Source organism: Sapajus apella, unplaced genomic scaffold (genome assembly GCF_009761245.1).
Source record: "Sapajus apella isolate SASKATOON/1434 unplaced genomic scaffold, GSC_monkey_1.0 scaffold4, whole genome shotgun sequence".
Taxonomy (NCBI): Eukaryota; Metazoa; Chordata; class Mammalia; order Primates; family Cebidae; genus Sapajus; species Sapajus apella.
The window spans coordinates 9,580,213-9,604,634 of record NW_022436944.1 but is presented as its reverse complement, the minus strand read 5'-3'; the positions used below and the strand labels follow the sequence as shown (position 1 = coordinate 9,604,634).

Here is a 24,422-nt window from a genome sequence, read left to right as displayed (position 1 = left end):
ATAGAGATTACATGTCTAAAAGATGTAATAGTAGTTTTAATAGCAGAAAGCTCAGCTGAGATTTAATTTCCTCTTTGGGATTTAGGCATTCTTTCTGAACATTCTGCGGTAACTGTCTGAAGAAAAAATACCAATTCTGACATATCTCAGTTCAGAATAAAATACCTCTCCTTATCAGTGTTGCTCACCTACATGTTATGAAGCAATTTGGGACAATTACTAAGATTATGAAATGTAATTGTTTACTAATGGGGAATTTCACATATGAGCAGAATAAAGTCATCTTATTGGTAATTTCTTGTTGGCTTTAAAAAGTGATGATCTGTTTACATAAACCTAATATTTTCCCTTCGGTGTGGGTATCTCTATTTAAGAAAATGAATATGTGGTTTAGAATGGATGAAGCTACAGAAGAAATACCGAATCTTTTATACTATCTTTGATGTCACTAGATGTGATGTGGTAGTCAATTGTTGTTAATAGATTATAATATGCAGGGGGTAAGTTGACCCTCTAATCCACAAGGGTATTATGGGTCATCACACGACAAAGCAGATTTGGCCACACTGTCTTTTGTTCTCATCTATCTGCCTGCCTTGTCTTTGTCTCTGACAGTAAACGCCTTTTTTATTAAATAAGGCCCTAATTCACACCCTGGCATTTTACATTTTAACTTCGGTGGCATTTCCATCACTCTTTCCACATTCTGCACACAGGCTTGCCATTCCGGTTGACCAATAAGGGTCAACTTCCCTGCCATGAGCACATGGGTCCACTCTTAGCCTTTTCTTGCCGCTTTCTAAAATACTATATTTCGAGCTCCATTGTCATGTATACAACAGTCGGGCTTATTTGATCTCATTCTGTCCAGAAGGTCAAAATGTTTACGTCAGTTTTTGCATAGAAACAGTCTTCAACAACTCTTTTCCTTTTTTCTGGTTATACTGGGCCTTTCAGGCTGTAGGAAGACAGGGGCTGTGTCTTCCTATTACCTCCCCCTTCTGCCACTATAGCCCCGTCGTAGCACAGTGTCTAACATTTGATTACATTGTTGTTAAACGGTGAATGGAACAATGATTAAATGACTAAAAGTTTTCTTTCTTTTTTCATGTTCTTTCTCAACTTCTGTTTTTAATTTCATGCTTTCAGTGTTGTGGCTTCTACTCAACCCCTAAATGTCCCCTCCCCTGCTCTCTCCCTCTCCCTCTCCTGCCTCTCCACCCTCCTCCTCCTTTTCTTCTTTTTCTTTTTCCAGGTTAAAGTTGCTTGCCACCTCAAGCACAGTTTTGTCCATTTTTTAAAAATTCAGCTTTCATTTTAGATACAGGGGGTGCATGTGTAGGATTGTTACATGGATAAATTGGACCCAGGTAGTAAGCATAGTACCCAATAGGTAGTTTTTCATCCCATGTCCCTCTCCCTCTTCCCTCCACCCTCTTATAATCTGTAGTGTCTGTTGTACCCATTTATGTCCAGGTGTGCTTAATGTTTAGCTCCCACTTACAAGTGAGAACATACAGTGTTTGGTTTTCTGTTTCTGCATTAATTGTCTTAGGATTATGTCCTCCAGGTCCATCCATGTTGCTGCAAAGGACATAATTTCATTCTTTTTTATGGCTGTGTAGTATTCCATAAAGTGTATACACCATATTTTCTTTATCCATTCCATCATTGATGGGCAGCTAGGTTAATTCCATGTCATTGCTATTGTGAATAGCATGGTGATGAACATAAAATTTTATCCATTGTTGATAGAACTCATACTATTACATACCTTTTAGCCATCCTAATTTTTAAAGTACATGACACTCATGAATTTATATTCACTTTCTGTCTTATCTAGGGTAGTGTTTGTCAAATTCTCCACCCAGAAATCTCAAAGGCAGAAAATAGTACTGTGTATATTGTTGTTGGGGGTGTGTAGGAAAAATAGCCGTATTCAAACCTAAATGTTATTTGAGGCTTCCTGTTTCAGCTTTAAAATTAATTGAAACTTTGTACTACATTTTGAAATCATGCTTTTGCTGTTCATGGAGTAGACTTGATATCCTGGGAAGATGTACCCCTGATCACAAGCTCCACATGTCCCGAGTTTGTAGCTGGCACAGCCCAGTTGGCCAAAGTAGGGTTTGTTAGTTTGAAAGATATTCAGACTTAATGGGAAAAAAAGATTCTGCTCACAACATTTAGGCTATAGCAAGGATGATGAGACAACTTATATGGGCAAAATGAGGGCTATACCCAGCATAGCCACATCCAGCTGTATGAGTTCAGGAAGTGAAGCTTACATCAAATGAGGACACTTCCAGAGGTTTCAAGAGGAGGCAACATTCCAAACAGTAGAAACCTTTATTCATGTCTTCAGTGAAAATATACTTTAGGATCTGGTTTTTAGTTTCTTGTTTCTTCCCCCCACATCTAGTCTGTGATCACCTTATCTCATTTGTGTTTTCTGATAATCACATTCTTATGAATTCTTTTATTTGCTACAAGCTAGGAAATAATAAAAGCTTGTTTAAGAATTGTTCCTAAAGAGGGCTTTAAATGAAAACTTTAAGGTAGAGTAGGTGGGGTTTGTCTGGGAGCTGTGTGACGGATCTTCTGGGACACAGAGGACTTAATATCCAAGTATAGAGATTTGTTCCAGTATGTAGAGCTCTCCTGGAGACTGCTCTCCAAATAATTGAGGTAATGTGTGCTATTTAATGGTAATATATACACTGCAATGTATTACTGCCCTTTTCTTTTGTCTTTAAAAGATTCTCTTATCAATTTATTTAAACCCCCATCTGGACTGACTCATCCCAAGTTTTTGAGTTCATGATCCTATTCTGGGTTTTGATGACATGTTGATGTTCCAAGAGAATTAGGTAGGTTGGGGATGGAAAGAGAGGGCACATCACACAGAACTTTGTAGGAAGCCCTGTCAGGCCCAGGGGCTTAGGCTCTATCAGCTAGACCAGGGGGATCAAGAAAGGTTCCAAGGAGTTGACTGTCTTGATGAGGCTGGCATTTCAGGTTTCTCCTTCTGGCAGGCAGTAAGTCCTCAAATAAGGACAGTAGAAATAGATTGTGTTCCAGAGGCCATTAAGAAATAAAATTGGCAAAGCTGGGTTACTAACGGGAAATGGGTTGAGTGTGAACCAGGAGAAGATACTTAGGTTAATGTCTATGTTTTGAAGAGGCTGGAGATACGTAATAATAAAAATGTATATGACAGTGAAAATAACTGATGTCATTGAGCACCTGCTATTTGCATGGTGCAAGACTGAATTTTTAATCATCAAGCTTTGAAATTTGGTACAGTTAGTGTCCCCATTTTACAGATGATAAAACTGAGGCTCAAAGGAGTCACATGGCCCAAGATTACACAGGAATGGAGCAGAGCTGGGTACCACAGGAATGACAAGACAAGTAAGACATAATTGCTATCCTCAGTGTGACACTTACAGAATCTCCCTATGGATGACCAGCACTTTAGAGTGCACAAAACACTTTTAAATGTGTTATTTTAGTTAATCCCCACATATTACTGTGTAGTAGGCATTGCCATCATCATCTTACACATGATGAAACAGATCTAGAGGAAAGGAGTCAGCTTTCTAAGGTCAGATAGTAATCAGGTGACACATCTAATTTAAATGATAAATCCGAGCACTTTACAAAACATGACAACTTCTTTACAAGTACCATGGATAAGATACTGCTACTACTCACACTGGTGTAAGTCCCAAGTCATTCATGGAAAAAGAGTGCAGATGATACAGTTTATACTCTGGGATCAGACTGCTTATTATATTGGCATCCCATTTCTGCTATAAGACCTTGGACGAGTTATGTAATCTCCTAAGTATATTTTCTTATCCAAGAAATGGGAATAATAATTGCATGTGTTGCTATTTTTATAAGGCTTCAGTGATAATTTGTAACAGCTAATTCATGCAACATGCCTGGAGCCTAGTAAAATTCAATAAACGTTAGTAGTAATAAAAATAGTTCAAAGAAATGACAAAGTTAGTTGCAAAAGGAAATACTAAAATATATAAAATCACATTTCAAACAAATTTTGAAGAATTTCAGAAGGTATAGGAGAAGCAATCCTTTGGGTAGGTAGTTAGGAATGTTTTTAATCCTGAAGATTGCTTTTGTTTAAGTTAGCAGTAGAGTTTATAAGCAGAAGAGTTAAATTACTGGAGATGGGCCAGGCATGGTGGTTCATGCCAATAATCCCAGAACTTTGGGAGGCCAAGGCAAAATGATTGCTTGAGGGCAGGAGATTGAGACCAGCCTGAACAACCCTGTTTCCACAAAAATAATGATGTTTTGAGTTATTGAATATGTACTTAAAAGCAATTCGGCAGCGCAAGGAAATAGTCCCAGGGAGAAGTATCAAGGCCCTGAAGAAGGGTGGTAGTGGAGGGGATCGAAAGGGGAGATAGGTGGGTATGAGGGGCTGCAGGGCATTTTAGGAGCTCTTCCCAGCATGAATTTGGATTGCTTTCTCACAACATCACTTAGTAAATACATAAGAAATGCAAACTCATTTTCTAACCTGGCTAAGGAAAAAAAAATCTAATCTGGATGGTGTTTGCTACACTACAACAAAATGCATTCCAGAATCAGGTATAAACAGTTTGGGAGTTACATGTTGTTCTGATTGCCTGCACTTTGTTTATGTCCTTTGGTGCAGGAAACCCGAAGCTGGTGTATGGATTCACATATCCACATTTGCTATTCTGTCTGCATTCTGAGAGGTGTTTATTTGTTGGCTTCTGTGCTTATTTGTACTTTTGTTCTCAGCTTGAAGCATGGTCTCTAGGATTTTTTTTCTCAGAATGCAGAAATATATGAAATGTAAAAATAGCTCCACCCTACGCCTGTACCTATATTTTGATCTCAGTTGAATTTTTATATTGTCCCGCTATTGAGCTGAATTAACACTGAGCAAAAAGACCACTTAAAAAATGTTACTAGTAGTGTTTCAATTTCTTGTATCCTCGATTAATGGAAGTGGTTAGGCATTTTGTAATGAACTGGTTCTTCATTCTATAATGATAGTTTTTGAATGTCATGATCTAAAACGAGCAAAACTTTTGAGACCATGTACTACTTATGGAAAGGACAGGGGAATATTTAAACCTGAAGGGTGTTTTTCAAAATAGCATTGAGCTGGCTCATCCACTCTGACAATCCTGGATCCAGTGTGAGTGGATTGCATTTTGCTGGTGCTTTTTCAGACGAGGGCAAAGAGCTTACTTGAATGATCTGACTTTAAGTGGACCCTTCCAGAAGTACCCATCTACTCTTGAGGGATCTCAGGGACTCAAATTATCTCAGATCCAGGGTTACCAGGGACAATGGCTTAACCAGTCAAAATTAGGTTTGTACTTGCTATGGTTCCATTTAGATCAGGTGTTTGACATTTTCGCATTAGGCAGGCAAAAGCTTTTATGTCCTAATGTTTATGAACATAGCCTGGTTGGTCGAGTAAGAATAAAGAATGAGCTGTCCAACAATTTTCCTGGGCATATCTTATGTTTGTAAGTTTCTAAGTTTACAATGTATGAGGCAGCTGATATTAAAAATTAAAAATAAGTCGACCATCAACAAGTGTATAAGGCCCAGGTCTATCTCACTCAGTGATTACTGCTATAAAATCTAACCCTCTGAATCTCGTTGGACATTCAAAATATCCTTAAAGTGTTAGAAACAGGCAAATCTCTTTTTAAGTCCACTACTCATGTATGTCTCATGTGCCCATAACTTACCTAAATGGATCCTTTAAATGAGCTGTTGATGTCCTATTTGCCATTTTTTTCCTTCCAAAGAAATTCATGTTTAGCTGCAAGGTAAATTCCCTGTGTGAAATTTACAGGTTTGCTAGCCATAGAAAACATTAATGCATAATACATAAACAAAATGTATGCTCCTTTTGAAAAAAAAAAAGAAAAATGGCAAAAGAAAAACAAGGAATTTAGTCCTTGCTTTCCAAAGGGAGAATACATGAATCTTGCATTTTTATTTTTGATGCCTTTTTGCATTTAAATATATGAGATGACTATTAATGCCCATATTCACAGCAGGGGTAGAAGGGAAATGGCAGTAAATTGTAAAGCACATTTACATTATAACAAGGCCTGTGGAAGCATTGTAATTCACACAGTTATTTCAACAGAGGTTTGGACTCCCTCCAATTTAATTTTCTGAAGTTGGGCTGTGCAGCTGGGTCATTCCTGGTCTAATCTGGGAAATGTATCTCTTAAGGCTGTGGATCAGAATGCCAGCCTCCCAGTTGTCACCAAGGAGCATCATTTACAGTCACTGAGGTCTGAGGGCAAAGCATCAGAATCGCTTTATGTGGACACAGCAGCCTAGCTAGCTTCATGAATTCTGTTGCAAAGAGCAATAATCAATATTTCATGTTTAATGATGCAGAGCTAAAATTACTATAGATTTTATGTCTTCTACTTTTCCAAATTATGCAAACATTAGTAACCCCTTTTTTAGTGCCCTTATTACACTTCCATTAAAAAAAAGGATGAGGGGAAGTGGGGAGGAAGCCTGGTAATATACAGTGAAATTATTGAATAGTCAAAAGCATCAAAAGTTATTTTGGTTTTTAATTTTCGTTAAATAGTTGCCCTTAGGTTAATATATAATTATTTCCAACATACAAAAAAAATCTGATTTATGCAAGTGGCACAGGTTTTGTCACCCATAGCTACACAGTAAAGTAAAATACAGATTGTTTTCACATTTTTAATTCACTTAAATGCTCTGGGATATGCTGGGATTAAATGGCTGTGATGTAAGTCAGAAAAGTGAAAAGGTTGACATTTAGAAACAAGTGAACAAATGTACTTTAGAGAAAAAGCAATTTTGATTGGATTTCTGATTTTAACCCTGCCCAAAACACATACACTGCTTATTTAGACAGTAGAAGTGGTAGAGACTGAAAAAAAAAATCCAATCTCGCAGGAAAAAAAAAAACAAACCAGAACAGTGTTTTATTACTGGGCAGGTCAAGGAGCTGACTAAGCAGCCACCGAGATGGGCTTGTCTAACCTCTCAGCTATTCCACTGTCTGTGACAGAAGAAAAGCCTGCAGGATTAAGACAGGAGGGTAAAGCCAGACACATAAGAACAAAATTCAATATCCACCATTCATTCTAATAGTTCACACCCAAGTTACTTTAGAACAACTCTTACAACAGTGGGAAGTCTGGCAAGCAGTCAGTAATTTTTCACCACAACAGTATAGCCTAGATTCCTTTGCAACTCATAACACAGACTTCATTTGGAGAAATGGGATTAAGGACACTGGAATGCTGTGTGTCTGCATTGTACCTGAATAATTCAACTTGTATTTTGCAGATAGGTTTAGCGTACATTTAAAATAAAAGAAGTAGATAGAACATAGTAGATCCTGTTATTTGGAGGGTAAGACTGAGCAAGAAAGCTAGGTTCAGGTCCTTGAGTAGTGACAGCTTCTCCTATAAAGATCAGTCATCAAACATACATATTTTTCTGGTATATAATATGAGTAATTAATATGATTAGTTAAGTTTATGGGTTGATAGAAAAAAGAATTGCAAAGACAGTGCAAACAAAAGAAACTTAGGATTCTTGGAGCTGTCAACCAGGATTCAGGGACAAGTCATGTAAAAGGGCAATTGAAAGTTTAATGAAGTGACTTTTACATAGGTGCGGCAGAGTACAGGAGAAGCCACAAGGGAGAAGGAAGCATCTGGGGTTATCCATAGTTGGATGGGACAAAGGAAGGGAGAGGAGGGAAGGAAAGGTTTTGGGGGGGTGAGAAAATGGAGCAGTTATAGGAATATGCACTATCCTATGGGAAAGGCCACTCTGTGGAAACTGTGGACTTTAGTTATGTCCAACCTGTGCTCCAGCAAAAGAGGAGAACAAAAAGAAAAAAATATTTCAGCTTCTTTCTTCTGCTGCACTCTGGGCTCATGCCATTGCCTCCCTCTGCTCAAACATTTCCCAAAGCCGTAAAATAAGGGGCCTGATAGATGAAGTCCAAAATTATGAGTCTCTCAAGACACAGTGAAGAATGGAGAAGAATAAAGACTGTATCTGACAGACAGACAATAATCAGCAGAGGACATAAAATTTCTTGGGATATTTTTGGGCCATTAAGCTACTAAAGTTTCTTTTCATCTTAGTCAGAATAACACATTCATTATTTATTCAACAGACAATATCAAGCACCTCTTCAATAACGCATTTTGGGAATAGGCACATTGAGATGAATAAGCTACCATCCTTGACCTTGAAAAGCGGAGTGGGGGAGGCAGGTAAAGAGTAAATACTAAAGATAGGGATCACCAGAGGTTGCTGAGAATACAGGGTGAGGTAACTAACTATCTTGTTGGGTTAGGAATATTTGCATGGAGGAGGGAAAAGTTGGGGTCTTCCTGAAAGAAAAATGGGGTGCATCAGTATAGGTTAGAGGCATATAGTTACTGAAACGTCCAGTGGGCATGTGAGTTCTGGGACTTTGTAATGAATTATTTGACTGGGCTCAGAGAAGAAGTGTCTGCAGGGCCACTGAGGTGGAGTCAGGAGAGGCAGGCTGGGCCCTGTCACACAGACCTTGGCTGAGGAGTTTGGAATCTATCCTGACAGCAGCAGGGAGCTAGTAGGAAAATGGCATTGGTTTCTAGTAAGAAAATGGAATTGCCAGATACAAAATCAGAGACAAATGGGACTAGTAAGAGAAACCAATGACGGGATAGATCTATTTGTATGTGGTTTTAATAGTAAAATAAAACAAAGCTTTCTCAAAGGATGAAACTGAGAGAAGATTTGTAGAGTAATTTGACTTGCTTATCCATCTCTGAGAAAATGAGGACATGGTTTGGAACTTCCACTCCAATTGAATTGAAGTGTTTTTGTATAGTTAGCTTAAATAACCAAATGATGAAATCAATCCTCCAAATTGTCAGCAGAGCAGCTGCTCAGAAAGCTCTTGTTAGTCATTGACCTTATGTTTAATACGATTTCCTAGAATGCGGATAGTCAGATATTGAATAAAGTACTGCATCAAAGGCCTCCCCACCCAGCAAGATTTCTGCAATGAAATATCCAGGGAAAGGAGAATGGCTGGCACAAATTACAAAATGCTTTTCTTTATGCGCCCCCCCACCCAAGTCCCCAGAGAAAAAAGAATAGAAGAAAGCATGCCACAGTCACATCTTGGAGAAGAAAGTGCAGGACTTACAGCAGCTCCATCTCTTTTCTTTTCTTTTTTCTTTTTTTTTTTCGAGATGGAGTTTTTCTCTCACCCAGGCTGGAATGCAGTGGTGCGATCTTGGCTCACTGCAACCTCCACCTCCCAGGTTCAAGTGATTCTTCTGCCTCAGCCTCCCAAGTAGCTGGGACTACAGGTGCATGCCACCACACCTGGCTAATTTTTTGTATTTTTAGTAGAGACAGGGTTTCACCATGTTAGCCAGGATGGCCTCCGTCTCCTGACCTCATGATCTATCAGCCTCGGCCTCCCAAAGTGCTGGGATTACAGGCGTGATCATGATGTAGGGGGCAAAAAAAATAAAAATAAAAATAATTGCAACCTAAAAATTCACGCCTGTTTTTCAAGAATAGTTAAGATTTCTCATTCAAACTATTTCCTTTCTGTGTCAAAACAGCTTCAAGTGCAACCATTTCCAGTCCAGCACTGCATAATGACGTTTAGCCAACGATTGATCACATATACAAGCCATAACAACATAACATTACAAAGATTGTGATACAGTATTTTTACTTTATTTTTTCTAGATTTGGATATGTTTAGATATACAAATATTTACCATTGTGTCATAATTTGCTTGTAGTATTCAGCACAGTAAGATACACTGTAGAGGTTTGTAGCCCAGGAGCAATAGGCTGTATCACATAACGCAGGGGCGTAGTAGGCAATACCATCTAGGTTTGTGAGAGCATACTCTGTGATGGTCATACGACGATGAAATCTCCTGATGACAGATTTCTTAGGACATATCCTTGTTATTAAGCAACACGTGACAATATATGACCTAGGTTTATTACTTATGTCATTGGTGGGGTGAGATATAAAAAAAATAAGTAGCAGATGTAGGGGAAAATAGAGGATAAATGTGGAGGCTTATTCTTAGAATATGGAACCAGAGTCTATAGGGCTAAAGAGTAAGTTGTACCATAAAATTAAAATGTCATGTTAAAGATTGCAAAGGGCAATCTATCTACCGATCTATCAATCATCTTTATCTTTCTATTTATTATAATTACTCTGCCTATATGGTATTTGCTTCCACTTACTATAAATATCAGAAATGTAATAAGAGTTAAAACAAAAGTAAAGGTGTTTATAGATCACGTAGTTAAAGAGATGGGGAATGGTTGTTCTAACTGCCTAAAAAGAATCCTTGTGGCAATTAAATATTTAATTTTGCTTAAGTTTCTACCAGCCAAAGCAAAACAAATGACCTCATTAAGACTTACGAGTTATTGTTCAGAAGGGGAAAATATACCCTAGTACTAAATTCTAAATCGTATTTCTCTTTCATTTCATTATATAAAAGAGAGATCTGGTGTTTTATATAGACACCGTATAATCTCAATCCCTTCCTCACCACACCATACACAAAAAGTAATTCACGGCCGAACACTGTGGCTCACAACTATGATCCCAGCACTTGAGGAGGACAAGGCCCAGCACTACAGGAGTGCACCACTACACCTGGCTAATTTTTTGTATTTTTCAGGAGAGATGGGGTCTTATCATGTTGGCCAGGCTGGTCTCAAACTCCTGACCTCAAGTGATCTGCCCACCTTGGCCTCCCAAAGTGTTAGGATTACAGGCATGAGCCACCACGCTTGGCCCTGTTAATGTTCTAATAAAACATTTTAAAAGACATGGCTAACACAAAGCAAGCAAACAAAAACAGTTCCGTTCTGAACTTTTATAGTGCTATGGCTCCATCTTAGAATTTTGTATTCACTAGTCCTAGGTTATGACTCACATAGTCACTTCTCAGGAATCTTTCGGTTGTACAAAAAATGAACAACAACAAAACAAAATAGAAACCTGAACTGAAAGTGTTTTTTGAGTGAGAGAATCTGGCTGGGCACGGTGGCTCATGCCTTTAATCCCAGCACTTTGGGAGGCTGAGGTGGTAGTTCATGAGGTCAGGAGTTTGAGACTAGCCAGGCCGACATGGTAAAACCCTGTCTCTATTAAAAATACAAAAAATTAGCTGGGCATGGTGGCAGGCACCTGTAATCCCAGCTACTCAGGAGGCTGAGGCAGGAGAATCGCTTGAACCTGGGAGGCAGAGGTTGCAGCAAGCCGAGATCATGCCACTGCACTCCAGCCTGGGTGACAGAGCAGCACTCCTTCCCCCCACTAATAAATAAATAACATGAGAGAATCTATTGACAAAACTGAAAAGTCCATCAATGTGCTTGTTTCAAGCTCTAGTTTGAAACAGATATTCACAGCATCACCCTAGCTCTGGCCTCTTGACTCTTTTTCCTTTGTCTCCATCCTCTTTGCTGTGTTATATTTTTTCCATCAGTTAGTACCTGTCATAGATGCAAATACTTCTGTCACAATTCCAGTGCCCCTCACACTTCAAAATCTTAACACTCCAAAATCCAGAGGAATTAACTGAAGTTCTCCAAACCCTGAGGTAAAGTTCAAATAATTAACATTGGTTGAGCAACTACTATGTGCTGGGCACTATTCTAGGTACTGGCAATATAGTGCTGGATGTGACAAAAAAATGTGCCTATAATCTAGTGAAGGTAAACAAATAATCAAACACAAATATATTTGTGATATAGATAAGTGATAAAGATCATAAAGAAGTGAATAAGAGCATAAAGTATCGTAAATATACAGCAAGTGAAGGGTGACATTTTAGAGAGTTCAACAATCAAAAAGGGCCTTTTTATAGATGGTAGTTGTATCTTTTGTGGTTTTTTTTTTTTTTTTTTTTTTTTTTTTTGAGATGGAGTCTTACCCTTTAGCCCAGGCTGGACTGCAGTGGTGTGATTTCGGCTCACTGAAACCTCTGCCTCCTGGGTCCCAGTTCAAGCAATTCTCCTGCCTCAGCCTCCTGAGTAGCTGGGGTTACAGGCGTGTGCCACCATGCCCAGCTAATTTTTGTATTTTTAGTAGAGATGGTGTTTCACAGTGTTGGTCAGGCTGGTCTTGATCTCCTGACCTCGTGATCTGCCCAACTTGGCCTCACAAAGTGCTGGGATTACAGGCATGAGCCACTGTGCCTAGCCAAGAAAGACTTTTTTGAGAAGGCAATATTTGAGCAAACATCTGGATGAAATGAGGAAGCCATGTGAGGGTAACGTTGATAGTAATTGTGCACAGAATTAATGTTTTGTGTATAAGGAACAGCAAAAGCAAAGATAAATAATCTAAAAGGGAGCAACTGTGGCTGTTTCTGAAACACCCCAAGACCAATATGGCTAGACAAGAGTGGGTTGTATGTATAAAGAGTGGTAGGAAATGAGGTCAGAGAGATAGGTGGGGGTTTGTATTACATAGGGCTCTATTGGATTTTATTCCAAAAGTGATGGAAAACCATTGAATTATTAAGAGGAAAATATTACTTATCTACATTTGTTTAACTATGATGAATCAGTAAATTAGTAGGTTGGTCTTGCTACATGACAATTATGTTCAGATGTTGGTAGATTAGAGTTGAAACAGCAGCTCCATGGTTTCATTGGGGTTCCAGGTACCTCCTTTCTTTCTATTTTATTATCTTTAATGTGTGGTTTTCCTCCTTATTGGCACAATGGCTTTTGCACTCTGGATTTCATTACTATAATCCAGGCAGGAAGAAGAAGGAAAAGCAAACATTAAAAGCCACATGCCAGCTGAATTGTTTTTCTTTTTTCTTTTTTGCGTCAGAAAACAGTAGTTTATACAGAAGCCCCATTTAGTAGACTGATCTCAATCCTTACCACATACCATACACAAAAATAAACTAATCATACACCTAAATGTAAATGAACTATACATTTTCTAAGAAAAAATATAGGAAACTATTTTTACAACATTGGGATAGGAAAACATTTCTTAAGGCACAGAAAATAGTAACAAAAATAAAATAAAACAATACATTGCATCAAAATGAAAAGCTTTTGCTTGTCAAAAGATATTGATTGGGAAGAAATATTAGCAACACATATATCTGACAAAAGAGTTGTACCCCATAATATATAAAGAACTCTTACTGCTCGATAAATAAGACATATAACTCAGTTAAAAACAAATGCAAAAAATACTCAACATTATTAATTATCAGAGAGGTGCAAGTTGAAGTCACAATAAGATATCACACATCCAGGAGAAGAACCAAAGTGAAAAAGATGGACATTGAATATTGGTGGGAATGTACAGTAGCTAGACTTCTCCTACATTGCTGGTTGGAATATAAAATAGTACAACCAGTTTAGGAGACTTTGGAAGTTTCTTTAAAAGTTAAACATGTATTTACCTCATGAGGTAGCAATTTCACTCCTAGATATTTACTGAAGAGAAATGAAAACACACCCACAAGGAAACTTGCACAACAATGATTATAGCAGCTTTATTCGTACTAGGCAATATGGATATGAAAATAATTAGAATGTTCATTAACAAGAGAATGGATGGTTGTGGTGTGTGTATACAATAGAAAACTACTCCACAATAAAAAGAAATAAGCTGATATATGCAATGGACAGCATGGATGAATGTCAAAATATAATGTTGAGTAAATTAAACTAGACACAAAAGAATAGATAAATGTATATGAAAGTCTGGAACAAGCAAAACTAATTTACAGATAGAAATCGGAACAGGGGTGCCTTTGGGAGAGGAGAATTGATTTTAAAGGGGCACAAAGGAACTTTCTGGGAATGAGAAATGTTGTGTATATTGTTTTGGCTGTGGTTCTACCAATGGAAGCATTTATTAAAACTCACTGTATTGTACACTTATAAGGTGCATTTCATGCTTTGTAAATTATACTCCAATTAAAAAAGAAAACCCAACTGGGCACAGGGGCTCATCCCTGTAATCCCAGCACGTTGGGAGGCCAAGGCAGGCAGATCATGAGGTCTGGAGATTGAGATCATCCTGGGTAACACAGTGAAACCCTGTCTCTATTAAAAATTAAAATAATTAGCTGGGTGTGGTGGCACATGCCTATAGTCCCAGTTACTCAGGAGGCTGAGGCAGGAGAATCGCTTGAACCTGGGAGGCAGAGGTTGCAGTGAGCTGAGATCGTGCCACTGCACTCCAGCCTGGGTGACAGAGCAAGACTCTGTCTCCAAAAAAAAAAAAAGAAAAGAAAACCCAAGTACTACAAGATCACTCAGGCTGATGTAAGGAGAAGTGACTGATACAGCCTAACATAGGAAGCAGGGCAATAATTAGATGATTATCATGGCTGGCTTAGACCAGACTGAGAGATGGCTAAGTTCCAAATATATTTTGAAAGTGGGGTCAATAAGATTAACTGATTGACTATAGATTGTGAGAGAAAGAAGTGAGGAAAATCTGGCTCTTAGGTATAAGTTGTCATAGATAGGTGACTAGTGATGCCATTTGCTAAAATGAGGAAGAAGCAGTGAAGAAGGAGGTTTGGGTAGGTAGATATAAGCAGAGAAATCAGCATTTTGGTTTTGAGCTTGAAATGCTTGTCAGACATGCACATGCAACTGTCAAGTAGGCAGGTGAATGCAGAAGAGTAAGGTTTAGAGAAGAGGTCAGGTACAAATATAAAATTGAAGCTGTGAGATCCCCTGAGGAGTGAGGATAGATAGAGAAGAGGACAGATGGCCAGGACTGGCAGCCTGTGCGTTTCTAGAGGTTTTATAGGAGTGGGGAAGATCTGGAAGCAGCAATGAGGAGCAAGGAGAATCCCACCCCAACTCCACACCATGTAGTACGTAGCATGTGGGGAAAAAAATGGCCATCTCTTAGGTGGACTACAGGGGAGAAAGTGTGCTCAGGGACTCAGACAAGTTTTTCATCTGCAAAATCCCCTATATACTAGACATCTTTTCTGAACACTTCTTTGTGCTTCTTGCTCTAACAAAAACTTAGCTGTCCCAGGACAGTGAGGCATAGTTTAGTTAGGACAACATAATTAAGGGCATGTTCAAAGAAGTGGGTAGATACAGGATTTTGCTGATAATAGACTGCCAAGGACCCATTGTAAATGTTGGAAGGATTGGGGAAAGGTGGGTGACTGGGCCAAATTCTGGAATGCAGTATGGGGTTTAAATAATTGTGTAATGGGAGAGGTGATCTAGGTGACTTGGGTGTCTGGTGGGTAAAAAGCATGTAGAGACTAGTTCTCATGGTCTTTAGATGTAATTGGATAATTATTTCTAATTATGACTTCCTCTTGGGACTAGTCACTTCAACAATTTCTGGAGGGGGGTAAGTGGTGTGATAAATGGTATGGCAGATAGCGTGGCCTCAGGGAATGGTGAGAATGGTGGTCTTCCCAGGAACAGAGTTATGTGACTCTTCCTTAAATCCTGCCGTGATTGATAAAACTGAAGACAGGTAGTCTCACGAGGAACCTGGGCTGAATTCTGTCACACATCTGTGGCCAGAGAAATGGGATTACAGAGACTACAAATGCCTGGAATTCAGGGGAGGGGTGTGTGTGTGCACGCGCGTGCGTGAGCACTTGGGCTATGGAGAAGATGTTGCCAAGAGTTACCAAGAGACAAGAGACAATGGTTGCTGAATGGCCAAACACAGCATGTAGTCATTAGCATCTCTTACCCAGCAACCAGCAATGACAATACTGTTGAGAAAGTCAGTTTGGAAAGAGTGTTCATGGATCCATGTACACATATCCCAGCTCTGTAAAAATAATAGGAAACATTATCTTAATGGGTAAAAAAAAAATCACACAATTTGAGTGACGGTAGTCTAATTTGATCAAGGATCACGTTGCATTGTTGTATGTTTAAACACTGAATCCTCCCAAAGTCCAGACCTCTTAATGTTGTGTTGTTTCAATTTTACTAACAATTATTCTTGAGTAGTATTTCTTGGAAGATAGCTGGTGTCAATTTGTAAGATACATCTTCTCTTTTTCACAGGAAGAACTGAAAAGATTGCAGAATCCTCTAGAACAAGTTAATGATGGAAAATATTTATTCGAAAAGTAAGTAAAAAGTCTTAAAGGGAGTGAAATCGTTTTACAAGGTTGGAAAGCTTGAATAAAAAGAAAACGTTTCTGGTAAAAATAAGTAACTAAATTGGACAGTTTCTTATGCTATCACTGTGGCCAGAGCCCAGTAATGTGGCTCATTTGAGATGTAGGTGGATAAATGTATGACTAGTTGAGCAAAGATACACAGGCTCTACTGCTTAACAGACTAATAATGATGCCTGGGAGATTTTCTGGTGATACGTCTAAGGACTTGAAACTTAAACTTAACTCTGACCTGTCTTAGGCTTTTAATCAGGGACGTTTATAGAAGGCAGGCACAAAATTTGTAAAAAGTACAAGGCTAACACTAACACTAATAGACTGAATATTCAAATTAACGCTACAGAATAGGAGCTAAAATAAAGCAAAAAAGAAGAAATTAAATTGAACAGAGATAAAAGTAAACATTTATAATGTACCCTGTACTGTTGAATGCTCACAGACACTCATAAAATTCTGATTATAGCCTGCCTGCCTTCTCTCCTTCCTTCCTCCCTTTTCTCTCTCCTCCCTTCTCCTTTCCTTCCTTCTGTCCCTCCCTCCCTTCCTCCTTTCCTTCCTTCTCTCTCTCTCTCTTTCTCTTTTTTCTTTCCTCCTCTCTGGTTTTGCTGTGTTGCCTAGGCTGGAGTACAGTGGTGCAATCTCGGCTCACTGCAACCTCCACCTCCCAGATTCAGGTGATTCTCCTGCCTCAGCCCTCTGAGTAGCTGGGATTACGGGTGCCCGCAACTATGCTTGGCTAATTTTTGTATTTTTTAGTACAGATAGAGTTTCACCATGTTGGTCAGGCTGATCTTGAATTCCTCACCTCAGGTGATCCACCCGCCTCAGCCTCCCAAAGTTCTGGGATTATAGGCATGAGCCACCGCACTCAGCCAGATTATAGCCTTTTGATTTAGGCATTATGATTCCCATTTCACAGATGAAGAAAAGCAGGCTCAGAAAGGTTTTAGCAACTTCACGTATACTCAGCTAGTGAGTGGTGAGAATGGGAAATAAACCCAGGTTTGGTTGCCTCCAAAACCCTTGCTCTCAACCACTGGCTAAGCCCCAGTGTACTCAGGACCAGTCAAACTGATTGGGTGTCATGCTTGGCTCTGGGCACCACATTGAAAAATTACACTGACCTTTCCAAGAGTATTAGAAGAAGTCAATTAAAATTGTGAGCTCTGGAACCATGCGGAACTGCTATAAAGAGCTGAGGATCTGTAGCTTGGAGAAAAGTAGTCTCAGAAAAAACATAACAGCTATCCTCAGACATTTGAAGGATGTTACTATAAAAGACAGGCTAAGTTGCTCTTCTTGCTCCAGAAAATAGAACAAGGGTCAATGAGTAGGATACATGGAGAAACAGCTTTGTGACTCAGATAAGGAAAAAATTTGTAAAAATTTGGCCTGCCCCAAACAGAATGAACTTCGTTAAGAAGCGAGCCATGTGGGGGCAGAAAGGCATCACACCTTTCCTCACTCATTAACAAATGAAAAGCACAAATTTATTTAATCAAGGGTGTTTTTTGTTGTTGTTGTTGAGATGAAGTCTTAACTCTGTCATCCAGGCTGGAGTGCAGTGGAACGATCTTGGCTCACTGCAACCTCCGCCCCCTGGGTTCAAGTGATTCTTCTGCTGCAGCCTCCTGAGAAGCTGGGATTACAGGCATGTGCAACTAAGCCCTGCTAAGTTTTGTACTTTTAGTAGAGTCAGGGTTTCACCATGTTGCCAGGCTGGGCTTGAACTTCTGACCTCAAGTGATCCACCCATCTCGGCCTCCCAAAGTGCTGGGATTATAGGTGTGAGCCACCATACCCGGCCTATGTAATCAGGGTTCTATGTGGCCTGGGAACCTTCAGAAATGAAAACCCAGGGAAAATTGTCCACTTTTATACTTTGTTTTGATGAAGAATGGACAGCTGTGTAGAACTGTGATTGGAAAGGAAGGATCTAATGTATGAAGTGGGAAAACCCAGCAAGGCTGTCTGTTCGGATTCTTCTTGGCCTCTCTGTGCAGCATTCCTTCCTCTTGGGCATTGGACAAGAACCTCTGGAATGACAGTCTTACGACTTTCCATTAGACTAGGCAGGTCAGAGAATTTCTTTATGGCCAGATTTTACACAGAAAGGCAGGGGAAGGTTAGATTAGTACTTTTAAGTTTTGTGGCTTGTTTTGGGAGAGAAGGGTTCTAGTTTCCATGACCTGCCTTGTAGAAGAGGAATTCTGGATTTTGTGGCTTGCATTGGGGAAGAAAGAGGGGCGGGGAAAGAAAGGTAGGAGAAATTGAGAGAGAGACACTTTGCCTCTGAGGCCTTTTCTCCTTCATTTGAAAGAACTCAGCATGCCGAACACCATACTTCACAGTATGCTCTGAGTACCCCGATAGCTGGTAAGATACTGGAAATGCCCAAGAAGAATACAAATGATGATAAATCTGAAATGTTTTTTAAAAATATTCTGGAAAATAGAAAACTTTGAGTTTGATGCCTCTTTGTACTTTTTCTTAGCTTTGTCAGTCTAGACAAAAATTTTACCCACCTTGGGCCCCGGTTTACTCATCTTTAAAAATGAAGATAGTAGTCCTGACCTGATAGTCTTATTCAGAGCATTAAATGAGACAGCCCATGGTAGCCAGATGCCTTCAATGCTGGCTCCTTTCCTTTTCATCTGGACAAGGGTTTGAACAAGACAATCTAAACGGTTCATTCCATCTGCGTGATCCTAAGAATATGCTATGTCATGAAAGGTAGTCTCAGCCCTGCGGCCAAATGAAGTTTCTGTTCATTTATTTCCATTTTACTTGCTCTTGTTAATATGAATAAATAAGAATAAAATAGAATTTCCCTCCACCCCTCACCACCACCATCACTAGCTATATGTAAACAGTAACTAAAGAGTTTTTAGCTGACACTAGAATGAAGACTTTTCTTCTATGGAGATTAGTGCTGTAATGACATTGGGTCTAGATCAGTTATTTTTCACCTTGGCTGCCCTTAGAATCAGCTGGGGAGCTTAATAAAAAGGCCCTGGCTTAAGCTCCACTCTAAACAAATTGAATTAGATTCTCAGGGGAAGAGGCCCTGGAATCAGTATTTCTTAACAGCTTCCTTCCTGTAGCTCTAACGAGGAGTTGGGGTTGAGAACCAGTAGTGTAAATGGATTTTAGATTCATTTCAGTTATTCAACAATCTCCTCATGCAGCTTAATTCTCTGACGACATGCTTTCTCTGTGATGATCGGCCCATTTATATATTAAACCTGGCCATGCTGGTTTTTCATTATTGATTTTAATGTAGGAAACGAAGGTTTTTTTTGTTCTGCTAATTGACCGCAATTCTATATTAAACCTCTCACTAACACCAGCATGTATCTTTCTCAGCTCTCTGCTCTCAGGAAGATATTTGAAAATTAATGCTATATATGTGGGCTCCCATCTGCTCCACCCTACTCTTTCCACTTTATTCTCCAGAGGCATGAGAAAGCTAAAACCTTCTGGAAATGACCAGTCTGTTTTGTGTGCTTATTTTTTTTTTCAATCCCGATTGAGAAATTCCAGCCATGGGAATTAAAGACTTCCTTCAAAGCACATGGACCATGGTGGTAACCTTCCCTTTCACGTTTGTCCAGGACAGAGAGAAAACAAGCATAGTTGTTAGAGCTGCCAGCCCTAACAACTATGCCCATTTGCCTGGAATTCTGGAGATTTTTTCAGTCTGTCTCAGGTCAGAACTGTGTCCTTGAAAGCTGTCAAATTTGACTGAAAAATTGGTGTACTTTGAGTGAGCAGATTAGGCATTTTGTTATAGCTGCAGCTGACTTAGGTGCTGATGTAAATCATCTCAGCTACTTGAAATGACCATAAGTTAAGTGATAGCCGTGTCAGAGCAGTTGATCGGTTATTCCCCCTTGGAGCATTACATTTATTCTGAATGCTCAACAGGGTTTTGTGGTAGACGGTTAATGTGAAGGGGAGGGAAGCTGCAACTCCATATTATCCGAGACCATGGGCAGAGCCAGTCAAGTACATTTGTATACACACCCACAGGCACACGAGCTTAGTGAAGGTTGGCATGCGCCAATAAACAGAGAAGAGCAATTGGCAAGGCCATTAATTGGAAAGCTAGTTATGACTCCATTGTTTATGAAAATCACACTTTTTAACTTAAGTAAGACCTTAGGCTGACTGCCATATTTTTTTAAATATTAAATCAGCCTGGGTTTCTGGCAGGAGCTATGTGATTGCAAGTCACCTGTGGTACTGAGGTGGAATCACATTATTACCCACAGACAGTTATTCATGGAATGAATTAAAGCTATCAGATTTAAACCAACTGGTATTGGTAGTTTATAGTTTGCTGAGGATATATAAATTATACCCCCAAATTAGCAGATTTATTAATATTATGGAAGTTTTACTTTCTTCATGAAAACATTAGCTCTGTCTTAGTTTGTTGCATATCTACAGGCCCCACAGTATATATCTCTATTGCTTAATTTGTAATTAATAAGTAATTAACAGTCTTAAAATATCCTTGTCATAAGGCTGCTGTTTCTACAAGACCAGAGAATTATAAAAATAAGACTTTCTGGGTTAGTCTGTTCTCACACTGCTATGAAGAAATATCTGAGACTGGGTAATTTATAAATAAAAGAGGTTTAATTCATTCATATTTCCACATGTCTGGGGAGCCCTCAAGAAAGTTACAATCCTGATGGAAGACACTTCTTCACAGGGCAGCAGGAGAAAGAATGAGTGCCAAGCAATGGGGAGAAGCCCCTGATAAAACCATTAGATCTCGTGAGAACTCACTATCATGAGAAAGCATGGGGGAACTGCCCCCATGACTCAATTATGTCCACCTGATCTTGTCCTTGACGTGTGGGAATTATTACAATTCAAGGTGAGAGTTGGGTGGGGACACAGCCAGACCATATCACTTTCTATGCCCACCTACCCAGGATTAGGTCCTTCTGGATTTCTCCTTTAATAATTATCTGTCATGCTTGCAAATACTTGTGTAACGTTCATGTTCTCCTAGATTGTGGGACCACAGGAACAGGGACCACCTCTGGTGTTTTTGCCATTTTATCCTCCATGCTTTGCATCATTCCTGGCACACAGAAGGCATTAAATAAATGGTTAGAATGAATGATTAACAATCAATTAATAACGGACCCTGAATACCAATGACACAGAGTAAATTAGAGTATTCCCTTGCTCCTCAACAACCAGGCTGAGCAACCCCAAGCAGTGCTGACACCACCTACTTGCCATGTAGGAATTTATGGGCTTTCCTGTGTTTTCCCTACTGTCTGGTCATTCCTTTTTAGAAAGAAGAAAATACATTTGTGATTCTAAGGGGTCTGTCCAGCACAATTTTTTTCTTAACTACCACCACAATCCTACTCCTCACAACCTGGACTATTTGAATAGCTTTCTAACTAGTTTTATTTCACTCTCCTTACTCACTCCCACCATCCTTAAGCACTCCATTTATCATATTTCCCTGCTCCAAATGCATGGAGCTCCTTGCTGCAATAGATTATGATCTACAGTGTGAAAAACTTTACAAAAGTTTTCATACTGTAGATCATAATCTATTGATGGTTTGTTAAATAAATTTGGTGGGTCATCACTGGCCTTTAAAAAAAAAGTTTCAAATATAATTCAAAAATCAAAGTACATCACATGTAGTTGGGAAAGTAATGTTTCTTGAAATTTTTGTTATACACACACACACACACACACACACACACACACACACCCCTGCCTTTCTACATGCATGGATAATGAATTCGGATGTTAAATATATTACCTATGAAAACTTCAGTCAGTAGGATAATTTTTAGTAATCCTGATGTTACAATGTTCCAACCAGTGCCTTCTGGTGGAGAGAGCTGTGAGATATGTTTTAATGTGGTTCCTCCTATATAGTAAATTTAACATAATCTCTCCAAGCTTCAGATTTTTCAGCTCTACAGTGGGGAAAGTGATACGTAGTTGATGGAAGTGACCATGATAAATAAGATAATGAATATAAAATGTCTATGACAGTGTTTTGTACACATTATAGACCAGTAACTATTAGCTTTCTGTTTATCCAATCTTATTTCCTTTTGTTCTCCTGTTTTTTAATCCACTTCCACTAAATTTCTCTTTATTTTCTAAAAATATCCTTTGAATGTTTTCACCTCTGCTCTGTTTCATTGTCCTCCTCACATGCTGCCCTTCACTCTCAACCTACTTCCTATCCATTCTTCAGAACTCATCCCAAGAGCTGCCTTGTCCATGAAACCCTTCTTGATTGTTGTTGCACTAAGAGTCCTGTAAACTCACTGAAAGCAGTGATCATTTCTGTATAGTTCTCTGCCTTTCTGCAGGTCAGAGACCATGCTTTGTTCCCGGTGGAAGCCCTGAAATGGCTTACAAATGAAAGGAGGAAAGGTCCAGTGGCAGTGGCACTATTGGGGATGCATAAGGTCTTCTCTACAACTTACTAGTTGGCCAGTGTCATGGGATTTATAACCCTCTCCGTGTGTTTTGTTTCTCACCCTAAAATGGTCCAATGTTGTTCTTTTCTCTTAAAGGAAATGATTTTCATACTATAGCTATGAATGTTGACTTCACAGTAGCAAAAGGACAGCAGACATAAAAGGCAAAGCAACTTTTTTTCCATGATATTATGATCACTTATCATCCATCATTCATCAACAGAAACTTGAATAAATTAAAATGAACAAAATTGAATCTATATCTTATTTTACAAATGAGTATAAATTAGTAGTAGTATTGCTATAAATGTTAACTTTCTGGATTGAGATATATTGAGACATTATTTCTGTTTCTAGTCACCAGCTGGCCATGGATGCGGAGAATAATATTGAAAAATATCCCCTCAATTCACAGCCCTTGGAATCAAAGGTGAAAATGTAAGTTATTTCAAAATATAAATTAAGAAATTAGTACTACAGTTCTTGTTTTGTGAATTCCTGAATAAATCTGGAATTTCGGGTACAACAGTTATGCATCTTTATTTTACATTCATGTGATGTACATTATTTCCTCCTTCTAAGCAGGAACAAAGCTACTTTGGGTGCATAGCGCCATCTACTGCGTAGTACAGGGAATTATTTGCTTGCCATTGCTTTGATCACTTGTTGGTTTTTCCATTTCTGGTCTAGTACGATTCTTTAACTTCCACTAGCATTTTCCTCTGCCTTTCATCTTAGTAACTTGGTTAGTTCTATCTTAGAACAATTTGGTTATTTCCACCTCAAACCATCTGTTTATTAAACACACACACAAACACACACACACACACATACACACACACCCTTTTAAAAATCACCTTCTATTTCAGCTTTTCTTCAATTATTTTGGGAAAATGTTTCTTCTCTTCTTTTTGCTAACTTTCTATCATTTTCTTCTTCTTCTCTCTTAAGTTACCCAAATGTAAGCCTCCTCCCCCGTTATAAATGACTATTACCTTAAAATTGTGCTAACAACATCTCAATATTAACAAAATGAAATGAACAAGATCCAAAGTGAGAAAGGCTTTATTATAGAACAAAATATTAACCTTCTAAAACCATTTTTAAGTAGAGAAGGGGCCTATTATAATTACCTTGGAAGCAATTTCAAAAATGTTTATTACTGTTTTCCATGATCTTTTCCTGTTCTGATTTTCCTTCAGAAGGGTATATGAGAAATGCCAGTGAGTGTATATTTAATCCCTCCCTCCCTCCCTCCCTCCCTCTTTCTCTCCCTCCCTCCCCCTTCTCTCTCTCTCTCTCTCTCACACACACACACACACACACACACACTCAGTTTAACACTCCAAGAAGCATGAAAATTTAAACATGAGAATTTTAACATATCTGAGCTTGGCCAAAATCACTGAACATTTTTTAAGTGCAAAGAGGAATCTTTTAGAAAATAAATTACCCTAAAGAAGGGCGCCTTGAAGTGTACAACTTTGAACAACAACAAGTTGTTGTTCAACTTAGGAACAAAAACAGAAATGACACAAATATGTAATATCCTGCAGGATAAAAGCAAATACTAATACATACCCCTGTAAATCTCTGTTAACCTTTGCCATCAGTAAAAAGCTTGCCTCTGCATGAGCACATAAGGCTACCTCTCAAGATAAAGTCCAAACAAGACTTCTGAACCAGTTGG

At 38.9% G+C, this 24,422-nt stretch overlaps 1 protein-coding gene across 3 annotated transcripts in view; it reads left to right on the top strand.

Moving 5' to 3' along the window:
• LOC116539304 (schwannomin-interacting protein 1) overlaps positions 1–24,422 on the top strand; it is a 785,902-nt gene that overhangs the window by 149,346 nt on the left and 612,134 nt on the right. For 2 of the 3 annotated variants that reach the window (XM_032262121.1, XM_032262100.1), the window contains exons 2-3: positions 16,138–16,202; positions 23,090–23,170. In XM_032262121.1, coding sequence (XP_032118012.1) covers positions 16,138–16,202; positions 23,090–23,170 — 146 coding nt within the window. Of the gene's footprint in view, positions 1–4,701; positions 4,705–16,137; positions 16,203–23,089; positions 23,171–24,422 lie in introns of all 3 variants that reach the window. The other variant, XM_032262110.1, reaches the window with a different exon arrangement.